This window comes from Pistacia vera, unplaced genomic scaffold, assembly GCF_008641045.1.
Source record: "Pistacia vera cultivar Batoury unplaced genomic scaffold, PisVer_v2 Contig1200, whole genome shotgun sequence".
NCBI lineage: Eukaryota > Viridiplantae > Streptophyta > Magnoliopsida > Sapindales > Anacardiaceae > Pistacia > Pistacia vera.
In genome coordinates this window covers 1-24,105 of record NW_022195250.1, presented here as the reverse complement: position 1 = coordinate 24,105, position 24,105 = coordinate 1, and the positions used below count along the sequence as shown (strand labels likewise).

The 24,105-nt window shown below is 39.2% G+C and overlaps 1 protein-coding gene and 1 pseudogene across 1 annotated transcript; both read left to right on the top strand.

The window, feature by feature from the left end:
• The first annotated feature begins 13,964 nt into the window (after nt 1-13,964).
• On the top strand, nt 13,965-15,656 carry LOC116112639 (annotated as a pseudogene).
• A 6,281-nt stretch (nt 15,657-21,937) lies between these two features.
• Nucleotides 21,938-22,492, top strand: LOC116112708 (1-aminocyclopropane-1-carboxylate oxidase homolog 1-like; the record flags this gene model as incomplete). Its single annotated transcript, XM_031398822.1, has 2 exons — nt 21,938-22,043; nt 22,126-22,492. Coding segments are annotated over exons 1-2 (473 nt in total), but the record flags the coding sequence as incomplete, so codon positions are not given.
• Between the last annotated feature and the right edge of the window lie 1,613 nt (nt 22,493-24,105).

The following is a 24,105-nucleotide window of genomic DNA, read 5'->3' as shown; positions in this document are numbered from 1 at the left end:
GGGTTCTGAAAGGCTTCTTCTGGAAGAATCTCCCTATAGGCTGGGTGGCGATCTCTGAGACCCTTCTAAGACGTGGGATGTCTATTCCCCCTCACCATTTCATCGACAGCGTTTTGAGACGGTTCGACATCGTCCTTCTCCAGTTGTCTGTGAACTCATACGTCATAATCATAGGTCTATACATAGCCTACCAAATAACTGAGTTAAGTGAGCAGTCTGTTGAGGAGCTCGTTCATTTGTATAGATTGAAGAAAGGTCAAGACTAGACGTACTACCTCTCCAAGGCAAGGAAGGTACGTTTTAACAATTTGGTCAACGTTCCAAAGAAGGTCTCGCATTAGGACTCTTAGTTTTTCTTTTATGAGGGTGGGGAGACCGACGTTTTTGCTTCAGAAGCTAGTAAGACTTTGACCTTTAGTGTGTGCGAAGAGCATTTTCAAGCTTGATAGTCGAACTAACCAAACTTATTTGCTTTGCAGTTAACGTGGAGCCGAATTTTCTACTCGCTGTGAGCTTACAGAGGCTTCAGCACTTCAGCGAATTTTTCGATAGGGAGCGCAACGTCAACAAGATTATCTCACTTCCTCGCTTGAGGGCATACAGCTTTTGCGAGGACAACACCAATTTTATTACCATTCTTGAAAAAGGTTAAGTGTTCACTTGCTTGTGCTTTTTTTTTTCTTTTGTGTAGGTAGATCACTGATTGTTTGCTTCTCCTTTCGCATAAATGTGGGCCGAGAAACCGAAAGGCCTGAAGAAAAAGGTGGCAGCTTTTGGGGCTGCCAAGAAACCACTGATTGCTTCGACGAAGAAGTAGCTCAATGATGCTGTTGGCACGAAGCGAAGTAGGGGCAAGCTTAGGGAAGGCCTAAGTGCGAAGAAGTCTGCGATTGCCTCTAAGGCAATTGGCAGGAAAGGTGCCCCCGAGCCCCAAAAGGGGCTGGCAAAGAAAGCATTGGAGCCAACTGGAGGCTCGGGAAAACAGAAAGCCCCTGAGCAACATGATGGATCGAGCAAGAAAAACATGTCGGAGCAGTATGAGGGCTCCAGCAAGAAGAAAATGACCGAGCCTTAAGGGGGCTCAAGAAAGCAGAAGGCTACTAAGCAGCAAGTTGGCTCGAGCAAAGAGGGCACAGGGCAAGCTGGCAGCCCAAAGAAATCTGTGGCCAAGGACTTGGCCAAGAAGAAATCCATTTCCACGGGCGAAGCTGCCATTCTTGTGGGAAGTGAACCAAGCTTGCCTTAGTAGGGAGGCAAAAAGATGGATGAGGCTGCTTGAGCTACGGTCGATGCATTGATCGATCGACTTTTTAAGCACATCAGCATCGGGGCTACGGAAGCCAAGGATCCGTCACCCCATGAACTTTCGTGGGTGTTAAGGATTCGTCTCCCCCGTAGCTGCGAGCTTGGGTGTGCAGCTATACGGCAAAGGTATCAACAGTTTGCCCATTTCTCTTTCTTTTACATATACTTACCTATTTCCTCACTGACTTCCATTTTTCCTCTTTTAGGCTTGCATGGCAAGCAGGATCCTCTATGATGAGTGTTACGCCACATTGGAGGGCACTCATCAAGGATGGCAAGAAGTGAAAACGCTTAAGGAAGATGCCCTGGCTAAGGTCGAGGTAGCAAAGAAAGAGAAGGATGCAAAGCAGGTCGAGCTTGAGCGGCTTAAGGAAGAAATGGTGACCTTCAAGGTCAAGGAGAAGGAGTTCCTTGACAAGATTAAGGTAAGTGAGGCCACTCAGGCGAAGGCCGAAGCCAATGCGATCGAGGTTGAGAAGAACTTGGCACAGTAGTGAGGTGCAATAACAAGCTAAACTCCGAGCTCACCTCGGCTCAGAAAACTGCCTCGGATTGGAAAGCAAAGTTCAAACAGGCCTCGCTCGACCTTGCCTGGGAAGCGAAAGGTCGACAAAATGTCGAGGCTAAGGCTGTGCAACTTAGGCTTCAAATTGGGGAGCTGAACAAGGGTGTCAGGAACCAAGCTTGGGAGACGTCAGTCTTGTTGGAGTAGGTGCCCTAGAGCCAATCAATTACTGTGGAATTGACTCTTTATAATAATGTTTATCAATCAATCAAAGACATTTTATTATATATCATGTAAATCATAATTATATGTATTGATATATGTCCTCATGTTAGAGTATGTGCCCTAGAGCCAATCAATTATTGTAGAATTGACTCTCTGTAATAATGTTTATTAATCAATAAAAGACAATTTTCTTCTATATCATGTAAATCATAATTGTGTGTATTGATAGATGTTCTTAGGATGATAGAACCGTGACGAGAGTATCAAGTGTTTCAAATATTGATAGTGAGAACCCTATAATCACATATGGTGGCCATTCTGGAAATGTTTGCAGCCCCAGTATTATTCTGACTAAGGACACAGATAATACGGTAAGGTTACCACAGTGTTGAATGACCTTGTCGAAAAACAGTGACTGATCTCACTTGTCAAGGTTGTTTGCCGACAACCTAGTGCGACACATGGGTGCTTGCTATAAGCAAGTTTACTGGACAGACCCACCAGAGGATTCCATATGGATGGTAACCCTAGTTTCTATGGAGTAAATCCTCTAACGAATGGTGGTGCATGTGATCCTTAGACTTGAGATCACTGGAGCACTTTGTGCACCAATTGGTGTAGTTTTACACTAACCCAATGTAGTTCTATTCAGAGATATCAATACGGTAGTGATTGGCTGCATCGAGGAGTGTATCAAGACTATGGTGGATCGACAAAGGATTCATCATTCTCGGGCATGGGAGAAGTTATCTCACGGCACAATTCAGTGAATGGAAATGACACTAAAGCTGTGGGCACAGTGGAATTGAGTTGTTGCTCAATCCAATTTATTATTCCCGTTATTGGTCCAGTAATTGAATACAAAGATATCAAGGATAACTGAGGTTGACGCTATTTTTGTACCTTAGCCTCGATGAGATAAGATATGATTAAAGAATTTGATTGCACGCTAACAATATCGTTGATAGGTAGCTATTTTGCTGAATCTGAATCTATCGGGTGGTCATGATGCCTTGCTGAGGGCCAATCTTGGTCTGTAAATAGTGAGACGATTAATTAGTGTTAATCACGATACTACTCACTGCCGATATGATAAGGAGCCTACGAGTCACACACTTAGAAGATAATTTAAGAATCGTTTTTGTGAAAGGGGCATTTTTGTCTTTTAGGAAGAAAGAGTATTTTGGTAATCTCACAGTGCAATTAAATTTGCTAAGATTGTTGCATGTATTTAATTTTAATATTAAAATTAAAATTAGTGGGATTATATTTAAATATATGTGCGCATATATTTAAATGGATTATTATTAATAATTAAATGTTGATATATTATTATATACAAATTAATTGATTTTAATTATAATAATAATTAATTAAAAAATACCAATTAAAAGGTGTTTTGTTGCAAGGGTGAATTAGGGTTGGAGCCCATAGCTATTCCTTATTGGAATACGATTTTAATTATTGCACTATATAAGTGCAACTTAAAATTAAAACCAATGGAACATTATTCAATTAAAAAAAACCCCAGCGACCCTCTTCTCTTCCTCTCACATTGTTTACATTGGTGGAGAGAAAATCCTTTTCTCTTCTTGGATTCTTGAAGTCGTCAACTGGATCTAGCAAATCCTTTAATGGTTCTATGGATTATCTTCGAGTGGACGTCATGAGTGCGATTCTACTTTGAATCGGGAGTGAAATCAAATCAAAGACATTTGAAGGAGCCTCCAAATGTATGTAAGTAAATTTGATCCTGTATGGATTCGCTTATTATATTGATTTAAAATAAATTTTATAAACATGTAAACACTATAATCTATACCCAGATTTTGGGATTAAGCATTTGATCAAATTTTAATTTTTGAATCTGATTTTTCCATTGTGTATATCCAATCACTTGCTAACACTTAAAATGGTAGAACTGTGACGAGGGTATCAAGTGTTCCAAATCTTGATAGTGAGAACCCTATGATCACATATGGTGGCCATTATAAAAATGTTTGTAGCCTTAGTATTATTCTGACCAAGGACACAGATAATATGGTAAGGTTATCATAGTGTTGAATGATCTTGTCAAAAAACAGTGACTAATCTCACTTGTCAAGGTTGTTTGCTGACAACTTGGTGCAACACATGGGTGCTTGCTATAGGCAAGTTCACTAGACTGGCCCACAGAGGATTCCATATAGATGGTAACCTCAGTGTCTATAGAATAAATCCTCTAACGAATCGTGGTGCATGTGATCCTCAGACTTGAGATCATCAAAGTGTCTTGTGCACCGATTGGTGTAGTTTGAGACTAGCCTAAATATTTTTATTTAGAGTTATCAATACGGTAGTGATTAGCTGCATTGAGGAGTGTATCAAAACTACGGTGGATCGATAGAGGATTCATCATTCCCAAGTACGAGAGAAGTTATCTCACTACGCGATTCAGTATATGGCAATGACACTAAAGTCGTAGCCACAGTGGGATTGAGTTGTAGCCCAATCCAATTTATTATTCCGGTCATTGGTCTAGTAACTGAATACAAAGGTATCAAGGATAGTTGAGGTTGACACTATTTCTGTAACTCAATCTTGATGAGATAACAAATGATGAAAGGATTTGATTGTAGGGTAACCATATCATTGATAGGTAGCTGTTTCACTGAATCTGAATCTATCGAGTGGCCATGATACCTTGCTAGGGGCCAATCTTGGTCTGTGTATAGCGAAACGATTGATTAGTGCCAATCGTGATACTATTCACTGTCGATATGATGAAAAGTCTACGGGTCACAAACTTAGGAGACGGTTTAAGGATGGTAAATTTTGGAAGGGTATATTCGTCTTTTGGATGAATGAACATATTGGTAATTTTGTTATGTAATTAAATTTACTGAGGTTGTAACCTATGTCCAATTTTTTTATTGGGGTAATTTAGCAAAATTACAAATTTAATTAGTGAATATTAATATTTAACTAAATAATTAAATGAGGGTTAATATGCAATTTTACCTAATGCTTGGTTGATGCTAAACTTGAGGGGTGGAATGGATATTTTACTTATTATATAAGTAAAGAAAAATTAGGTTTTCTACCCTAATTTCATTTCTTGCCATGGAGAACTCTTCGAAGAGAAATTTTTTCTCTTATCTTCTCTACTCCCATCCTTCCAAATACTTGATTCCTTAAAGCCAATAATTGATTCTAGATAAATCAATTCTTAGTCTCTGACAAACTGTCTTCGTGTGGACGACATGAGTTCAATTTCATTCTTGAATCGGTAACGAAATCGTGTTCAAAGATATTGACAAAGCCTCCAAACGCGGGTATAATCTAATCCTTGCATGGATCTTTGTTATTTCAATTTAAGCATGTAATATATATATATCAGACCCTGATCTTGGAAAAATCAAAGTCATCGATGGGCAATAATTTTTGTTTTTCCGCTGCCTTTGCTCATCGATTTACTAACAAGCCTTCCTTGTACAAAAGTTGTGGAAAGCTCATCCATCAATTGACTTCTCTTTTCTGCCACGGTCCAATTAGGGGGAGGTTGACAAAATGAGGACTGAGGCTCAAGGGATGACTTATGTTTACTCGGATGACTCCGAGCCTGATGGTGAGAGCTAAGAAGAAGTCGAGGAAGGCAAGGAGAAAACTGGCCTTAAGCAGGAGGTTGAGAATTTGGTTCCCCTAGTTACGCTTCCCCTAATTGTTATTGACCTTCCCCTGGCCGAGCCTCCGCAAGATGTATCAGCTCCCAACCCTAAAGAGGCCATCGTGACTCCTACCATCAAGGAACCATCTGTCCTAGTTGGCGACAAGGTTCATGGTCTAACCGGCGATGATGCCCTCACTCCTCCACCTACTTAGGAATTTTTCTTTCTGTATCTTTTTTTTTTTTTTTAGTTTAGTTTATAACCCAACTTTTCAATCAATGGAAGATATTTTTGCATATATCTGTCGAGCAATTTTTTATTTCTGTAGAGTCGTTTTAATCGTCCTAATTGGACTTATCATAAAAAAATCGAATTTGTTCCAAGTTATGCGTAGCTCGCTTCTTGAGGAACTTTTCGAATATATGCGAGGAAATCTTATGCGACAACTCTGACTTCGGACTCATTGTCCGTCTTGAGTTTTGGTTGCCAGCTTATGACCAACTTCCCTCGACATGTTTTACTTCAATTTTTTCAATTGTAACTTTGTCGATTTAGGGAATTTCAACCTTAATGAGTTGGATTTTGGCATGGCTTATCGAGCTGAGCTATCTTTTTCCAAACTCTTGACTCTAAGTTTTTGGACGCAATCGCTTAGGTCACGATTTTTGAAGCAATAAATGATAAATGATAAACAATAAATAAAAAATGGCGAACAAAGAAAAGTTGATGAATAATACCTCTTTTATTGATAGAACTTTTTGGCCATAAATGACCTTACAATAGATAAAACATGGCTGGAACCCAAACTACTCATTGGTAATACTTTCGCAGATGCTCGGCATTCTAGGCTCGCAGAACAACTTCACCATTGAGGTGTTCCAAGTAGAAAGTTCCTGGTGCAAGCTTTTCGAAGATCATGAATGGACCTTCCCATTTGGGCACGAGCGCCCCCGAGTTTGGGTTTTATGTACCCTAGACAACTTTTCTAAGGACTAGGCCACCCACTTCAAAGTCTCTGTTCTTGACTTTAGTATTAAAGTATTGTCTAGCTCGCTGCTGGTATGAGGCAAGCCTTAACTAAGACTTGACTCGATGTTCTTTGATTATGTTTAACCTTAGGTGGAGAAGATCTTCGTTTGTTTCTTCGTTGTAAACTTCCCTTCGAAAAAAACTAATCCCCACTTCACTTGGGGCCATTGCTTCACACCCGTATGATAGAGAGAACGGGGTTTCTCCTGTCGTGCTTTTGGCCGTCGTATTGTAAGACCATAAGGCCTCGGGCAATTCTTCAACTCATCTCTTTTTCAAGGTGTCGAGCTTCTTCTCAATGGTGTGCTTGATAACTTTGTTTACAGCCTCTACTTGACCATTGACTTGAGGTAAATAAGCAGTGGCGAAGCTCTTCTTAGTACCAAGCCGTTCGCAGAAAAACTAAAGCCCTCATTGTCGAACTATTTTCCATTGTCAGTTATTATAGTGTGGGGGATTTCGAATCTACAAATGATGTTTTTGTAGACGAAATCCTTCAGTTTGTTCAACGTGATGGTGACTAAAGGCTCGATTTTTGCCCACTTGGTGAAGTAGTCCATAATAACTATTGCAAACTTAACCCCCATTTTCCTTGAGGTTAAGGGCCAATCAGGTCGATACCCCGAATTGCGAACGGCTAGAGGCTTGTCAAAGTAGTTAACTCTTAGGGTGGAGTTCGCGGAACATCTGCGAACCTTTGGCATTTGTCGCATCTGCAGAGGTTAGAGCTAGAGCATCGGTTACTGAATTATTTTCTCTTGGGATCTAAAGAACAGAGAAGGATTTGAACTGCTCAAGCTCGGATTTCACTTGTCAGAGATAAGATGCCATTATGTCTTCCTTTGCCTGATATTCCTCGATAATTTGATGGACTACGAGCTGGGAGTCACTATACATCTTGATGGACTTTGCCCCCATTTCCTTGGCGAGGCAGATCCTTGCGAGCAATACCTCGTACTCAGCCTCGTTGTTGGAGGCAGCAAACTTGAATTTGACTACGACCTTGATCAGGTTTCCTTCTGAAATTTCAAGCAAGAGCCCAGCTCTTGCCCCCTTCTCATTTAAGGACCCATCTACATCTAGAGTCCATTTCCACAGATCGTCATACTTTGGCTTCTACTGCCCGCTCTCCTCTTAGGTGCTTACCTCTGGCAGGCTTACTTCTCCTTTTGACTAGTAGGAGAATTCTGAAATGAAGTCCGCCAAAGCCTGACATTTGATTGTTGTCCTCAAAATGTACTTGATATTGTACTGACTCATTTCCATTGTCCATTGGATCAATTTGCCCGCTGCGTCGGGCTTTTGCAATATCTTCCTCCACAAAAAATTTGTCAGCACATGAATGAAGTGCGTTTGGAAATAGGGTCGCAGCTTCCTAACGGCAATGACAAGGGCATAGGTAAGCTTTTCCATCTCGGGGTATCTTGTCTCCCCATCGAGCAACCTCTTGATCACATAGTACACCGGCCACTGCACTTCCCCTTCTTCACATACCAAAGTTGCGTTGATCGCGGACTTAGATACCAATAAATATAACAACAATGGCTCGCCCTAGATAGGCTTTGATAATAAAGGAGGTTATCCCAGATGTTTCTTCAATTCTTGGTAGCCTTTCTCGCACTCCTCTATCCACTTGAAACCCTTCTTCCCTTTCAAGGTTCAAATAATGGTAAACACCTATCCATGGCTCGGAAAATGAACCTGCTAAGTGCAGCCACACACCCTGTCAAGCTTTGTACCTGCCTTATGCTTGTCGGGCTTTTTATGTCTAAGAGAGATTGAATCTTCTCTAGTTTGGCTTCAACACCTCGCTGATTTACCGAGAACCCCAGGAACTTTCCCAACCTTACTCCAAAAGCACACTTCAGAAGGTTGAGTTTCATTATGTATTTTCTTAGGATGTCAAACATTTCTCACAGGTGCTTAATGTGGCTTTTGGTGACTTTTGATTTGACGAGCATATTGTTGATGTACACCTCCATTATTTTGCCAATTTGGTCGGCGAACATCTTGTTCACCAAGTGCTGGTAAGTCGTCCCAACATTCTTCAAGCTAAATGGCATAACCTTGTAACAATAAATACTCTGGTCAATAATAAAGAATGTGTGTTCTTTATTGGGTTGATACATTAGGATTTGGTTGTATCCCAAGTATGTATCCATGAAGCTGAGTAGTGTGTTCTCTACTATCGCATCTACTAATTGGTCGATCCAAGGCAGCGGAAAGTTGTCCTTGGGATAGACTTTACTTAAATTTGTGAAGTTGATGCAAGCTCACCACTTGTCATTCAACTTCTTCACCAGGACTGGGTTGGCGAGTCAATCTAGGTGCTTCACTTCTCTGATAAAGTTGATATTCAGAAGCTTGTCAACTTCATCTTTGAGAACTTTAGAATGCTCTGGATCCATAGATCTTTTTTTTTTTTTTTATTGGTCGAGCTATTGGGTCGATGTTCAATTTATGGCACATTACCTCGGGCTAATCCCCACCATGTTAGCATGCACCCATGTGAAAATGTCAAGGTTTTTCTTCAGAAACCCCACCAGATTGTCGGCCATTTCTTTGCTCAGACTGCTGTTGACCTTTAATGCACGAATTGGATCTTCCTCATTGACAGGTATTTCTCGCAGCTCTTTTGTAGGCCCTACTACGGGCTCTTCCTTATGGATGCGAGGATTTATTGTATCCTCAAGAGGTTCGGGGTGTGGCTTGGACTCTATGATGACCATGGTTCTCGGGAGCGGTCATTTTAGTGCAGCATTAATGGCCCGGTTGTAATATTCCCGAGATTCCTTTCTGTAGCTTCTAATCATCGCAATCCTATCTGGAGTTGGGAACCTCATTACTTGGCCGCGCATTAAAGTGACTACACTCAAATCGTCTAGGATTGGCCTTCCGAGGGTGGCATTGTATGTGGTCAGGCAGTCCACCATTAGGAATTATGCCATCATCGTCCTGATTTTGGGTTCTGTCCCCAGAGTCACGGGCCAGTCGATCTTGGGGACTAGGCTGTCCCCGATGAATCCATAGAGCAGCAATCAGCATGCCCTCAAGTCCCTCTCCGTGAACCTCATTTCTCGAAAAGCTCCTAAAAAAATGATGTTCACTGCACTTCTTTCATCAACCATCACCCTCAGTACTCCGGCATTGTCGATCTTGGCTACAATTATAATCGCATCATGATTATGGCAAGAGGATTCTTCACATTCTTCGACTGTGAATCCTATCACCTCTCTCTCTTGTCTAGGCCGCTTCGACAGCTTCTGTTCATAGCTCATCACTACTCGGGGGACCAAGTCTGTTTTGGCCTCTCCGGTATATTACTCGTGAGAGCGCCTTGAGCTCCTGGCTATATCAGGCTCCTTGTAGATCATACCTACCAAGACATCATTGTTAGCATTGGTTGGGGTTTTGCTAGATTTGGTTATTTTGCTCGCCAATATCTTCATGAGCTGGTGCCTCTTTAACAAACTCTTTTAGGTGGCCCTTTCATGTTCAGATCTTTAATTGCATCCTTTAAAGCCCAACACTCATTGGTATTGGGCCGATCTCTTCTGCCTGAAGCCCCTTTATTCTTTCTGGAGCGGGCAGTCTCTTCGCCTCATGGGAGGCTTCATATATGTGAGCTATGTCTTGCGTGATGAGGGTATATTCTGCATATCGCAGGGAAAAGCTGCATGTCCCTGCAGTTATCTATTCTTTGTCTCTTTTGGGACTTGTTTTTATCCTTGCTATTGCGGTCTTGGCCCTTCCACTTGTCTGTTGGGCGATCCTGTTGCCTGTTTAGGCTCTTCTTGGCGAGCTTCTGGTTAGGGTGGCTAGCTAGCTTTCTACTCATTGATGCTTGACAGCCATCTGGTAAAACCTTGTCAGGCTCACATGGTCTTCACTTTGTAGCTCTTCCACAGCTCCATTTGCGGCCTAATGCCTGCAATCAACAAAGTCTAGATCGACTCTTCAAGTGCAGCCGCGACCTTTGCCTGCTTGTTCTGAAACCTCGTTAAATATGATATCAATGTTTCATCTCTCTCCTAACAAATGTTGCTCAAGTAGCTGAGCGCCATTACAAACTGTCTCCTCGCTTGGAATTGTTGCAAGTACAGCAAGGAGAATTGTAGCCAAGAATTGATGGAGTCCTCCTTGAGCCTCTTGTACCACCTCTTGGCATCCCCTACCAATGTGACTGCGAAGCAGCGACACTTTGCTAAGTCACAAACCGGGTGTAGCTCCATAAGGTCATTGAAAGTGTCAAGGTGGTCTTTGAGATCTCTTTTCTCATCGAACTTGCTTTCTAGCGCCTTGAATCCTTAGGGAAGAGGGCCTGGCGAACTTCCTTTGTGAAGGGACAGCTCACTATTTCTTCCACCGCATTATTCTGTCAAGCTCTTAGATTGTCAAGCATTTTCTGCACCCAATCCAAGTCCTCGTTGTAATTGCCTTGGTTGGCTCTGTTCAGCCTTACCTCGAGCTGGTGAGTTTGTAAATCTGTTAATTGTGAGCCCCCTCCATTATGCGCATTGATACGTGAGGTTGAGTCATGATGGCTAGGCCGGTAGGTGTTATCATGCTCATCAGTATGTTGCTTGCAACGTTAGTTGTAACCGCAACATCGGTCATTGCCAAATTGGCGCACTTGACTCGTCTCGCGAGCTTGTCTTGGGCGTGGGTTAAAACCGGCATGCTGATGTTGGGGATATCGCTAGGCATTCTCCCATTGGCTATTTCCCTAGTCATCTCCCGGGGTTAGTTTGCTCACGGGATTCACACTCATGAGCAGAGTGTACTTTGTGATGTCGGGGGTGTCGGTCGCCTCTCGGTGCTGATGAACCAGACTGGTCATCGGCTGAATTCCGACTTGTGAAGGTGATATCGGTGAAGTGTGGCCAGTCAAGGTTCTATGCAGTTGGTTGTTGATTTCTCAACTCAGCCATGTTCTGTTGCACCACCTGTGCAACCATTGTTCTGATCATTTCCACCAGTTGGCCGTTCTCGGGGTTTGACGTCCCTACTCCCTAGTTATTCGTGGCCTGTTGAGTTGGCGACATTGGTGGTCAATGCCCATCGGCGTCTTGTTGCACCTCGTAGTGGGTGGTTTCCACATTGTCGTGGTTCCCGGTGGTAGTTTTCGATCTTGTACGTACCATTTCGGGCCTTGATTGGTTAGATCACTATGGCTATGAACCGAAATTTTTGAGATTGTGGCGGAGGCCCTCTTTCTAGCACCAAAATGTTGATGCAAAAAATACACCTACTAGAGCGATTCAATTGACCTTGTCAAAACCGGAACTAATGTGTGCATGATTACAGATAACCAGTAGTGAATAAACAATGAAATGCAGTAAGGAAAATAACAAAGAGATGTTTAAAGTGGTTCGGCGAGATGAACTCTTGAGCCTACGTCCACTGTTCTTAGTATTTGTTGTGAGAGCTTACAATGACAATCCTAATCACATTTGCAAACCCCTTTCTCATTGTTGAAAGGGGTTTATATACAAAGTTTGTACAAAGGAAATAGCGAAAAATAAAGGGATTATAATCAAGTTTGAAATGCAACTCTGATATTCTTGCGATTGGGCGCTATGATTGCGCAACGATTGCTGTCGATCTGATCTTTCTCGAGATATCCGAGATCTGAAGTTATCTGTGAATTGGTTGAACAACTATAAGGATTGGTCGCGACTAGCTTGTGACAAGTCGAGTCATAACTCGATGAGCTTATGTTGGGTCAGACAATCGGTAGAGTCGAGCTGGTTCTGGATTGGCTATAACCTCGCAATACTCCAAACTTGGTGAAAAAATCACACACAACAATATCAGATGACAAGTATATTAAAACTGACATAATCTGACTGTAGAGAATTTTTTGTGATAATCCTTGTAATTAAGTCAAAACTTAAGGATATCATTAACATTTTTTAATTTTGTTACCCTACCTATTTTTTTTACTCAATAATGCAGTTGCGCTTGTAAAGCAAAGTCAATTTTTTTTTTTTTTATTTGGTTTTGTTTGAAAATAAGTGCCCATCGCATTCATGATCTTACAGAAGATCAAGCTTACGATCTTAAACATTATAAAGTCATTCAGATATTCACTCCACTTGAAAACTTTTAAGAAGTTAAATTAAAAATAAAATCTGGAGTCAGGACTCAGTAGGGACTAGTCCCTGTACGGTTCAATGACTTCATAACAACAACATTATACATTATTAGGTAAACGACAAGCTCCCACCCTAGGTTTAGCGAATTAGCAGTTTCCGCCCTTTGGTTTCATAAATTCAAGTTTACACTCTTAAATTAACTTCATTATTGACTTTTAGTGTTATTATCAAACTATCATTAACAAATAAATTAATAAATTACTTGTTAACTCCTAGATTAGTAGGATTAGGAAAATAACCATCTTACTTTTAAATTTATTTTAATAATATTTTATTCTTTAACCTTCACATCATCCTATCTCCAATCACCCAGCCATTGCCACTACCACTACCACCAGCGCCTAGGCATTGCAGCCACCCAGGCATTGCAGCCACCGCCATCTAACCACTATCACCAGATTGATTCTATAAGATTCTCCACAACAGATGAACGCAAATTCTTCTTCTTCTCCTCAGTGGGCCAGGGTTTTTAACTCTCTAACTATAATAAATGTACCATACAAAACACACAGCTCCATAATTAATTAACCCTTCTCAATCTCTCTATTTCAGATTTAATGTAATACAAATGATCATTTTACCCTTTTAACTGTTATATTAAATGATTTTATTTTAATTTAAGGATGAGAATTTAAAATTTATGAAACCAAGGTTGAGAACTTCCATTTCGCTAAAGCTTGGTTGAGAATATGTCGTTTTCTCTACATTATCTAATGAAGCCCCAGTAAAATAACAATCAGGTAGAAGAATATATTAATTTGTAGAAATCAGGAGCTGCAACCATTTTCAATAGCCTCCAGGTGTAGAAATAGAAATAATGGCAGTAGTAGATCAAGCATGGCAACAGATCAGCAAGCTAATTAATTGTATTTGACTTCTTTCTTTATGTACATTATAATTAGTTTCTTGAATCATGTCCACAATACATTGTACAGAAAAATACAAAAAAAAAAAAATTTCGTCAATCTTGTCACACATTATCCTTTCTAAAAAAATGGTTGTTTTTGCGCAAAGTTTCAGAAATCTGATCTTCAAGAAAAGTAATGTGGACACAGGTATATGTGGTTGCAATGACCATCAAACAAAAATACTTTTGGATGTGTTAGGAATGAATTATTTTCCATCCAAGTGAAGGACACAAGAGTTTGTAACAAACTTATTGTTGTGACTTGCTTTTTGAAGATCCTCCATCTCTCCCTTGCCATTAATTTGATAACAAAAGGCTTTTATAATTGTTTGTTTGAAATTTAACCTCATTAAGAGAAGAAAAATGGTTACAGGTGCTGATCCAGAAATTCAAGTAGAAACTGGTCATGATCGGTCTAACTACAATAGGAAAAGTGAGTTAAAAGCTTTTGATGATTCAAAAGCTGGTGTCAAGGGACTTCTTGACGCTGGAGTAACAAAAGTTCCAAGTATGTTCAAGTCCGAACAGAATATACCACATGAGAAGCCAGCAAATAATTTGCAGTTAAGTATCCCAATATTAGACCTCCAGGGCATCCATGAAGATCCAATTAAACAGGCTGAGGTCGTCAACAAAGTTCGAAATGCTAGCGAGAAGTGGGGTTTCTTTCAATCGTCAATCATGGAATTCCGGTAAGTGTTTTGGATGAGATAAGAAATGGGATTCGTAGATTTCATGAGCTGGACACTGAGGTGAAGAAAGAGTTTTATACGCTGGATTTTACAAAAAGGGTATTTTACATGTCCAACTTCGATCTCTACCATGCGCCGGCTGCTAGTTGGAGGGATACATTTGGTTGCTATTTGGTTCCTGATTCACCTAATCCTGAAGAATTACCAGATGTATGCAGGTATAGTATCTTATAACTCTGAATTCAACTTGACATTATGATTCTCTTCAAAGCTGCTTGTGTATTTAAAACCAGAGCCACTTGGCTAATGCAAACATTTGTGGAGTTGCAGAGATACAGTGATGGAATACAAAAGTCATGTGATGAGATAGGGGCGTACATTGTTGGAGTTACTGTTAGAGGCTCTTGGGCTCAGTCCCAGTCATTTGAAAGAAATTAATTGCGAAGAAGGGCTTCTCCTTCTGGGTCATTATTACCCAGCATGCCCTGAACCAGAATTAACCATGGGCACCAAAAAGCATACTGATGGTAGCTTCATCACCATACTTTTACAGGATCAAACAGGCGGTCTTCATGTTCTTCATGACAACCAATGGGTTGATGTTCCTCCCATGGATGGAGCTATGGTGATAAACATCGGAGATCTTCTACAGGCAAGTTGCTGACTACAGTTAATGTGTGACTATATTGAAATTATCTATCAAAATTTTAGTTTAGCGGAAAACAGAATAATATCCCGTTTGCTTACTGATTTTGACTTTGTTGTTTCTCCAGCTGATTTCCAATGACAAGTTCATAAGCGTCAGTCACATAGTAGTGAAGGAAGTAGGCCCAAGAATTTCAGTGGTGTGTTTCTTCAGACCCCAAGTTGCAAGGGAGAATAGCTCTGTAGTTTATGCACCGATCAAAGAGTTATTATCAGATGAAAACCCTCCGTTTACAGAGAAACAGATGTGAAAGACTATTTCAGAATTTACTTCTCCAAAGGCCTTGATGGGACCTCTCCCCTACTACATTTCAAACTGTAAAAACTAAGGGACCATTCGTTCAGGAATGTTAGATTATTGGAAATATTAGATCACTGAAAAGATAGATTATCTTAGAAGATTACTGGAAATATCTTTAGGAAAATCTGTTTGATTAATTGGTGGCTATGTTATATTAATATGTTTGGTTATGGAGAATAAATTGGTGGATATGTTATTTAAATTAATAAATTGTCTCCTTTTCAAATATTAATATAGTATTATTTTTATTATTAATTTTTGAATAATTTCTTTTAATCCCCAATGTTTCAGATTTAGATAAAACACCTCCGCTTATATAAAACTTTAATTTATTACAAAATCACCTCCACCTCCTACTGCCGCTGCCGCTCCGCAAACCACCACCGAAAGTCCACATCAGTTGCTCGCCGTGACCAAGAGACTATGATATGACCGTTTCTGACCATATTAATGGCAGAAAACGACCATTTTCGGTCAGATCCCTGACCATTATCGGCTAGATCCTTGACAATATAGCCGAAAACGGCCATATCGAAGCCTCCCGGTGCCTCCCACCCAATCTCGTTCTTTTTTAGGGACTCCGGTGGCGGTCCGTGGTGGTTGGCCCACTGTCGGTAGTGGTGGCTAGGTGACAGTGGTGGCCTGCAAATTGTTTTAAATATAAGGGCATTATTGTCCAAAATTTTAATTAAACAAGGGTAAAATTGAAATATGATATCAATGTAAATTTCTTTTAAAATAGAGGCATTATTGTCCAAAACTTTTATTAATAAGGGATAAAATTGTAACAAAATAAGATAATCTTGGTAATCTTAAAATACCTAAGAAAATGGAGGTAATCAGATTATCTCCAATATTACCAATAGTAATCATTATTGATATTTGAAGATTACCGATATCTTATATTACTTGATAACCAAATATGATAATGAAGTAATATAAGATCACTTACCCCCAATAATGTCAAATATCTCCCAACCAAACGTCCCCTAATAAGTATGCACAAATATGCAGCTTTATGGTGATTAATTTATTCAGAAAAAAATTAACAGTAAATGACAACACGTCATTATATTATTGAACAATGTCATCACCACGTCGGTAGTGGGTTAACCCCCCAAAAAAAAAGAAAAAGATGTAATTCCCGAAAACACCATATGTTTAAAGAAGCAAAACATATCCATTTAATACTGATTTCCTCAATTTAAAGGGCCATGTCAAGCTATGACATGAACAATGCATTTGGTTCCTATGGAGAACAAACAAAGCAATAACATTTTGCATGGCCAATGGTGATGGCTAACAACTCAACTAATAACAATGTCTAAAGACTCGTTATTTGGTCTATAAATACTGTAGTCTTCAAGATCCCTCCTTACATGCCACCCAAGATTATAGATCATACGGCCTTTGTTTTATTGGACGATTGCACCACATCAATTAAATAAGGTGGTAAGACTGTTTCATATAAATTTTTTCTCAGGGGGAAACGTGTTACAAACTTACAAATAAGTTAAATTTTTAATTTCATTTTTAAATATAGTTTTATCTTTTATAAATCAATTTAATCATTTAACTTAATCTGTAACCGGGAGAAAAAAAATAATGTATTCATTTAGGCTGTGCAATTATATAAAAGGTTTACAGTTTGAGTGATCGAGTGGTTTGATAGAAACTCTTGGATGTATTGTTCTAGAGGTCTTGAGTTCGAGTTTCTTTACGGTTGCTAGTAAGGGTAACCACTAGAGCTCTTATCTGATCGATAGTTCTAGGGTCCCAAGAGCTTAGTTGAAGTATCCGTAAGTTGGCTCGATCAATCCCAATCATAAAAAAAATAAAAATAAAAATTATATAAAAGGTTAGATTAATTTGGTTCATAAAAACTTTACATTTGGTTCATAAATCATAATCATGGATAAAATGAGTGGTCCTGCTTTGGCTTACTGCTATCGCACGTAACATTCGTGTTCATTGTATTTGGTCTAAATGGCAAAAAGTAAGAATAATAGTCCCAGTGCAAATTGGAATCTAAGACATCAATTCAGGCTTCAAATAGTTTTCCTTTTAACTGAGACCATGAATTAGAACTCATTATGGAACAAACAAATATGTGGCTGGATTTCCTTTTATCTACAGGCCATTTTCAATAACAAATTCATAAGGCATTAGTTACAAAGTACCTCTGTATTTTGTGGACCAGAAGAGTTATTATCAAATGCACACCCCCACAGAGAGAATTAAACAGATTTATAAGATTCTACGGATGTCAGGCCACATACATAACTTAGGGTCTATTTAATAAATTATTCTGATACTTTTTAGAATAATATTTTGAAACAAATTAAATTGAATAAGTATTATGATGTAAGATTTGAAAATTAATAAAAATACCCTCTATGTTTATTTATTTACTAAACACCCCTATAATAAAATATTAAAAGTTAACAAAAACACCCCTAACCCACCCATTAAATACGGACAGCCGGTCACTATCGCCGAAGGGTGGCCAGAGTCGTCGTATCGGCATATAACCGGCTGGATTTTACCGGTCGTACGCCGATGTGGATTTAGCCGGAAAAGGCCAGATCTACGGCTAGATCTGGCCATTGACGGCCAGATCTGGTCGCATTTGGTAGTCAACGACGGCCAAAGATACGGTCGTTGTTGATGGTCAATGACAACCATATCTTAGCTGTCGTTGACGACTGGCTACGACTGCCGTTGGCCGTAGATTTGGCCTTTTCCGACCAGATCCACTGTGGATCTGGCCGGAAAAGGTTAGATTGGCTCACTACCGGCCAGATTCAGCCGGTAGTGTGTCATTATACCAGATTCCGGCCAGCTTCCAACAGTGGTGGTCGGAATCTGATAAATGTAGGTTGCTGGGGTGTTTTTACAATTTCTAAAAAAAAATATTTGGGGGTGTTTAATTAAATTAACAAATTTGGGGGGTTTAAAAGAAATTGAATAATATTTTGAGAATAAGCCAATTTTACTGTTTAACTTTATTGGAAAAACTCAAAATGCTATTTTCAAGAGTGAATCAAACGGAGCCTTAATGTCCATGGAAAGAGTAAACAACCTTTTCTCACTCAAGATTTTCCTTAAGGACATTTTTCCACTCAAAGGTTTCAAAATACTACTTTTCCACTCAAAGTTAATATTCCGTTACTACTCAAAATCAATTTCGACAACAAATTTGAACCTCCAACCTCCTCTCTACAAAACCCCTCTCCTTCCAGCACCTGATTTCTCACCGATTGCTGGCCACTGCAAAGTTAAGGTTTCCTATTCTTAGCTAATTTTTGACTGATTTCGACGACGAATATTTAATCGGTTACTACCATTCGATTCACCAGCCTCCACTTTACAAAACCCTTCTACCCTAACTCCTGGTAACTCGCCAAATGCCGGGTGAGAAAATGAAGTGTATTTTGGATATTAACAGAATATAAACTTTGGGTGGGAAAGTGTCATTAAGGCAAATCTTGGGTGGGAGATGTCGTTTACTCCCATTGAAAAATGGATACCCATTCATGGTAGCTTATCTTATTACACTAATTTACATGTATTAACTCATTATATAAACTAATTTATATCGATTAATGTGCTATAATATGTGTTGATGCTTAATTTCGGAAACCAACGACTTTTACGTGTAAAGTACTAAAAGAGTCTTAGAAATTACACGTGATGAATCTATGAGATTTGAATATAGTGCTGAGATTATATTTATTACAGAAACATAAATAAAAGATTGGGAAGAGGGGTTTTTATAGTGGTTCAGATGCTCAAAAGCGAATCCTATGTCCACTGTGATTTTATTATTCTCTAACTATTTATATGATATTGCCCGTAAGGTGTAGAAAGAATGGAGAAAAGCTTTGTTTATAGAGAAAAAAATAATGAAATGAAGCTCAAATATATGCTCAGCCTCCCCTTTCATGAAGAGAGGTGCCTATTTATACACATTTGAGATCAATGCAATGAGTGTTTTGTAAGTTGTCTTGATACATGAAGAACTCTAATCCGTCCATCTCTTAAAATGAGATAAGATTGGTATGAATATCTTTGAGGTGGTATGGGCTTGACAACTAATACACTTTATCTTTTAGACACTTATTGAACTAACATTAGCGTGAGTTTTTAGACATAACAATAGGATTAAATGCTCTAAAACCAAAAACTGTTCTAACATAAGTAGTGAACCAAGCGCACACATCAAGATTGTTAACTAATACAACTTCTATTACTTTAATATAATTTTATTTTTAAACTAAAAAATATATTTTTTTTGATGATCTTTTATTATAAATAAAAGGGAGATTTTTAAAAATTACGCCTAACCTTTTGTTGATATTTGACTCTTGCCATTTATGCAGGAGACTATCAAAATATACCCCTGAACCCTAACACCGTCAAATTAAGTTTAACAGTTCAGGGGCATTTTGGGCAATTAATTAGTATACTCTATTTCTATTTCACTATTTCTAAGAACTATTTAAAAAAAAAAAAATTAGAATGAGGCCAACATGTACTAGGTTTGAGTTGTCAAACGTCATAAAATTTTTCAGAGTCAATGAGAGTGAGGGACTTCTTAAATAATACACAAAAAAGTCTATTTTGAACCGTTCGGTCACCCAGAGATAGTTTTTTTTTTTTTTTTTTTTTTGTTGATGATGGGGTGTGTCTGGGCCAGCTTGCACCTATCTTAACTAATCTCCTGAGATCTTGAAATTGACAACCGGATAAATCCCCTCAGTGACCACCTTTATTAGCAACTCAAATGGATCGAACTTAGGACCTCTTGAATAATATATCTAAGAGTCTTAGTTAACTGCTAGGCCACCCAGTGTTGGTTACCCAAAGGTAGTTTGAATTGCTAATTCGGTCAATAAGTTCGTACCGCCGGAAAGGCCAAAAAGTCACCACACTTTACCTCCAAAAGGGAAAAGCATTTTTTCCTATAACCCCAAAAGAACATGACACCTCCCTCTTTTATTATTTTACTAATTTATCCTTTATTTTATTATTTTAAAACCTTACATTCACTGCCCCTCCCTCCTTTAATTTCAAAGTCTAACTTATCTGTAGCCAGCTCAACTGTACATAGCCTACACAACTCTTCTTTATTCAAGCCACCAGACAAGACTAAGCTTCATCTGATTTATTATTTGATAATTTTTAGAATAGTGTTTTGAAAAAAAAAGTGAAATTGGATTATCTTAACGAAAAATATAATTATTAATGTTTTATGAAATAAATAAAATAGAGTAGAATTTTAACAATATTAAAACAAATATATTTTTTGGTTTTTAAAATATAATAGTAGAATAAATTATGGATATAATATTAAACCAAATGAGTTATGTTCGAGGTTCCCTGTTATTTCCGCCTCCAGAATGACTGCCTTAGATACCGGCGCCTGGAAAACCAAAGAAGCCGTCAAGATAAATGGAAAATATTTTGATTAAATAAAACTAGAAATTTTTTAAATGAACATAAGGAACTTAACCATAATCTTTCATGCAACTCCCTGCATCTATTTAATAAATACTCATTTTATATTGCAATTAATGGAGGTGATGATGATCCTCAGACTGTGTTGATTAAGGTGGTTGTTGCCTTGTTGGTGGGAATTGTGTTGTATTGTATTGTATCGTTGAACAGATTAGGGGTAAAATTGTCTTTCGACTCTTCATGGTCAGCCGTTAACTACCTTGGAGTTTTGGGCTAAATTGATCGCATTATTATAAAAATATCTGGTGACAATTTGTTTTAATAAAATCATTGTACCCAGCACCCACTCCCACTAAATATTTCTACCATCTTTTTTTATTTTTTATTTTATTTATCAAAATATTCAAATCAATTTATACATATTTCAACTAATCTTTTAGAACTTTAAAACTATCAATAGGATAAGAGTTCTATAACCTCCCCTATTAACAATTGAAAAAGAATTTAAACTCATAATTTTTTTATTAATACACTAAGAGTTCGTATCGAACTATTCAACTATCAAGAGATAGTTAAATATTTTTACTACCTTTGAAACTATTGATTCTCCTTAATTCATAAATTAATTTGATATTTATTTATATAGTTAAAAATTAAGATCAATGCGTATTCGAGCAATGCTGAGGTCTGTTAGATATTTGTTTGTGTGGAATTTTTTTATTTTTTTTTTTCCCGAGATTTGTATGTGCTTTAAAATGTTGTTGAAAAGGTCCGTCACATTAGAATTTTATTGATAAAAACAGTTACTTTGGAAGGGCTTGCTCTACTATATATTTTTTATTTGGGTATGAATAATCCTAATCACATGAGTTGTCTTGTCATATACAGAAACAAATTGCTTTCTTCGATAATCGAGCAGCACTCGCAAAGGATTTACTTAATTACCCTGAACTCTCCCATTCACATCTCACATTCGGAGACGTAGAACGAAAAGAAAAATACGATGGTCACCAGTCTGAAAAGCTCTGGTGATAGTGATACTCATGCACAAACTGGATCCAGCTACAACCGCAAAGATGAATTGAAGGCATTTGATGACACAAAAGCAGGTGTAAATGGACTTGTTGATGCCGGGGCTGACTAAGATTCCAAAGATATTCATACATGACAACCTTAAGCTCGGTAAATCAGGGTCTGCAGAGTCCAATGTTACTATCCCGGTAATAGATTTAGCTGGCGTCAGGAAAGAGGCAAATTTACACTCCGAGATGGTTAAACAAGTTAAAAATGCTTGCCAGAAATGGGGATTCTTTCAGATTATCAATCACGGCATTCCAGTAAGCATGCTGGATAAAATGATTGATGGGATACGTAGATTTCATAAGCAAGATGCTGAAGATAAAAAAAAGTTTTATAACCGTGATTACCAAACTAGCAAGGTGCTATATAATTCCAATTTTGATTTGTACGTATCACCAGCTTCTAATTGGAGGGATTCCTTGAGTTGTGTTATGGCTCCTAATCCACCAGATCCTGAAGAATTGCCTGAAGTATGCAGGTATATGATAACATCACCATGTTCCTTCGTGATGCATATTTTTTTGTCTCCATGCGGCTGACCTTTTATGCTTTTAATATGCAGAGATATAATCTTTGATTATACGTGTTGATGCTTGTTTCTGGCACCAACCAATTCTCACGTGGATATTGCTATTTGATGAATTAACACACGTGATGATGGATGCATGAAGTGAAATAAATGCAAAGAAGACTTTTAAAGTAGTTCGGATGCTAAGGTAGCAAGTCCTACATCCACTGATATGTATTGATATTAGTGTGTGTCAGGTCGCGAGGCGGACTGACATACAAAAGGTTAAGAAAAGTAAGTGTTTTCTTTTACAAAAGAGAGAGAGTCATTCTCTGTAAAAAGAAGCCGAATCCCCTTAATGGAGGGGTCTTCTTCGTTTTATATCAAATTGAAACGTGTAATCATCACTAAATCCATGGGTTGGTGTGATTGTCAGGATGTAATCCGGATTTACGTCCCATTTTCCTTTTTCCAAGCTGACTTCGCACGACTTGATGCAGAAAAAAGAACGCGTGTGAGCTCAATATAAATTAGCAGGTCTGACGTGTGCGTGTTGCCCTGACGGGAGCAGGTCACCCGTAACGTGACTTTCCCACGTCAGCCCTTTATTTTCCCGGGTATAACAGAAGCCCCCTAGTTTTTAAGGTTTGAGGAACGAGCCTTGAAAACTAAGTCACACTGGAGGCTTTGGTCGCTCTGACCTGGATGGGGTGAGCTCGACTCAAGACTCGCAGCGAACACGATCTCGCGCGATCCCTTGCCTAAGCGACCTGACAATCTTCATCCTAGCGACCTGGACTTGACGGATGCTCCTTTCTGTACCTTTGAGGTTCAATGAACCTGGCTCTGCGCTGTCAGGCGCTCTGCATGCGTTACAGCGCTTGTCAGACATATTAAATGCGTGGTATGATGACCCGACGCCGTTTTGACAACATTGACTGTTTAAACCATTTGAAACGACAGCCCTTATTACTGCATTTAATGCGACGTGGGTTCGAAATGGCGCCCCTTTTCACGGCATTTAATGAGACGTGGGGCGCATTTAATGCGGAGGGAGAGAGAACTGCCGTTTCGGTTCCGAGGGGTGGTAACCGTCGATTCGCAATCCATATAAAAACTTTGTATTTTTCAGATGAGGTCACCAAAATTTCTTTCGCTTCGAGTGACAAACTTTGGCAAACCAAGAATCATTTTGTCCCGATCGGCGCTTTTCAGGCAACCGGAACGAGTTTCGGCCCCAGCTCCATATACCACAGAGTAAGGTTCTTTCCTTTTTTCATTTTGCATTGGTTTGGTTGAACCACGGCGTTGGGTCTTCCGGTGTTTCACCGGAGTCGCGACGACGTTATTGGATTCGAGCCGTGGATGGCGGCTTGAATCACCACTAGGTTTTAAGTATTTGTCCCTTGCCGCCGCACGGGACAAACACGAAGGCCCAAATGACCGTGTCTGTCGATGTTGCAGACTGGAATGGAACCGTCAACATCAAGGCCTGAGGAAGGAGCCAGCTCGTCCTCGCGGGGAGCTCCCGAGGACGCAGCTCTCGATGTCTACTCGGTCCTCACCTCCGAGGAATATGCTAG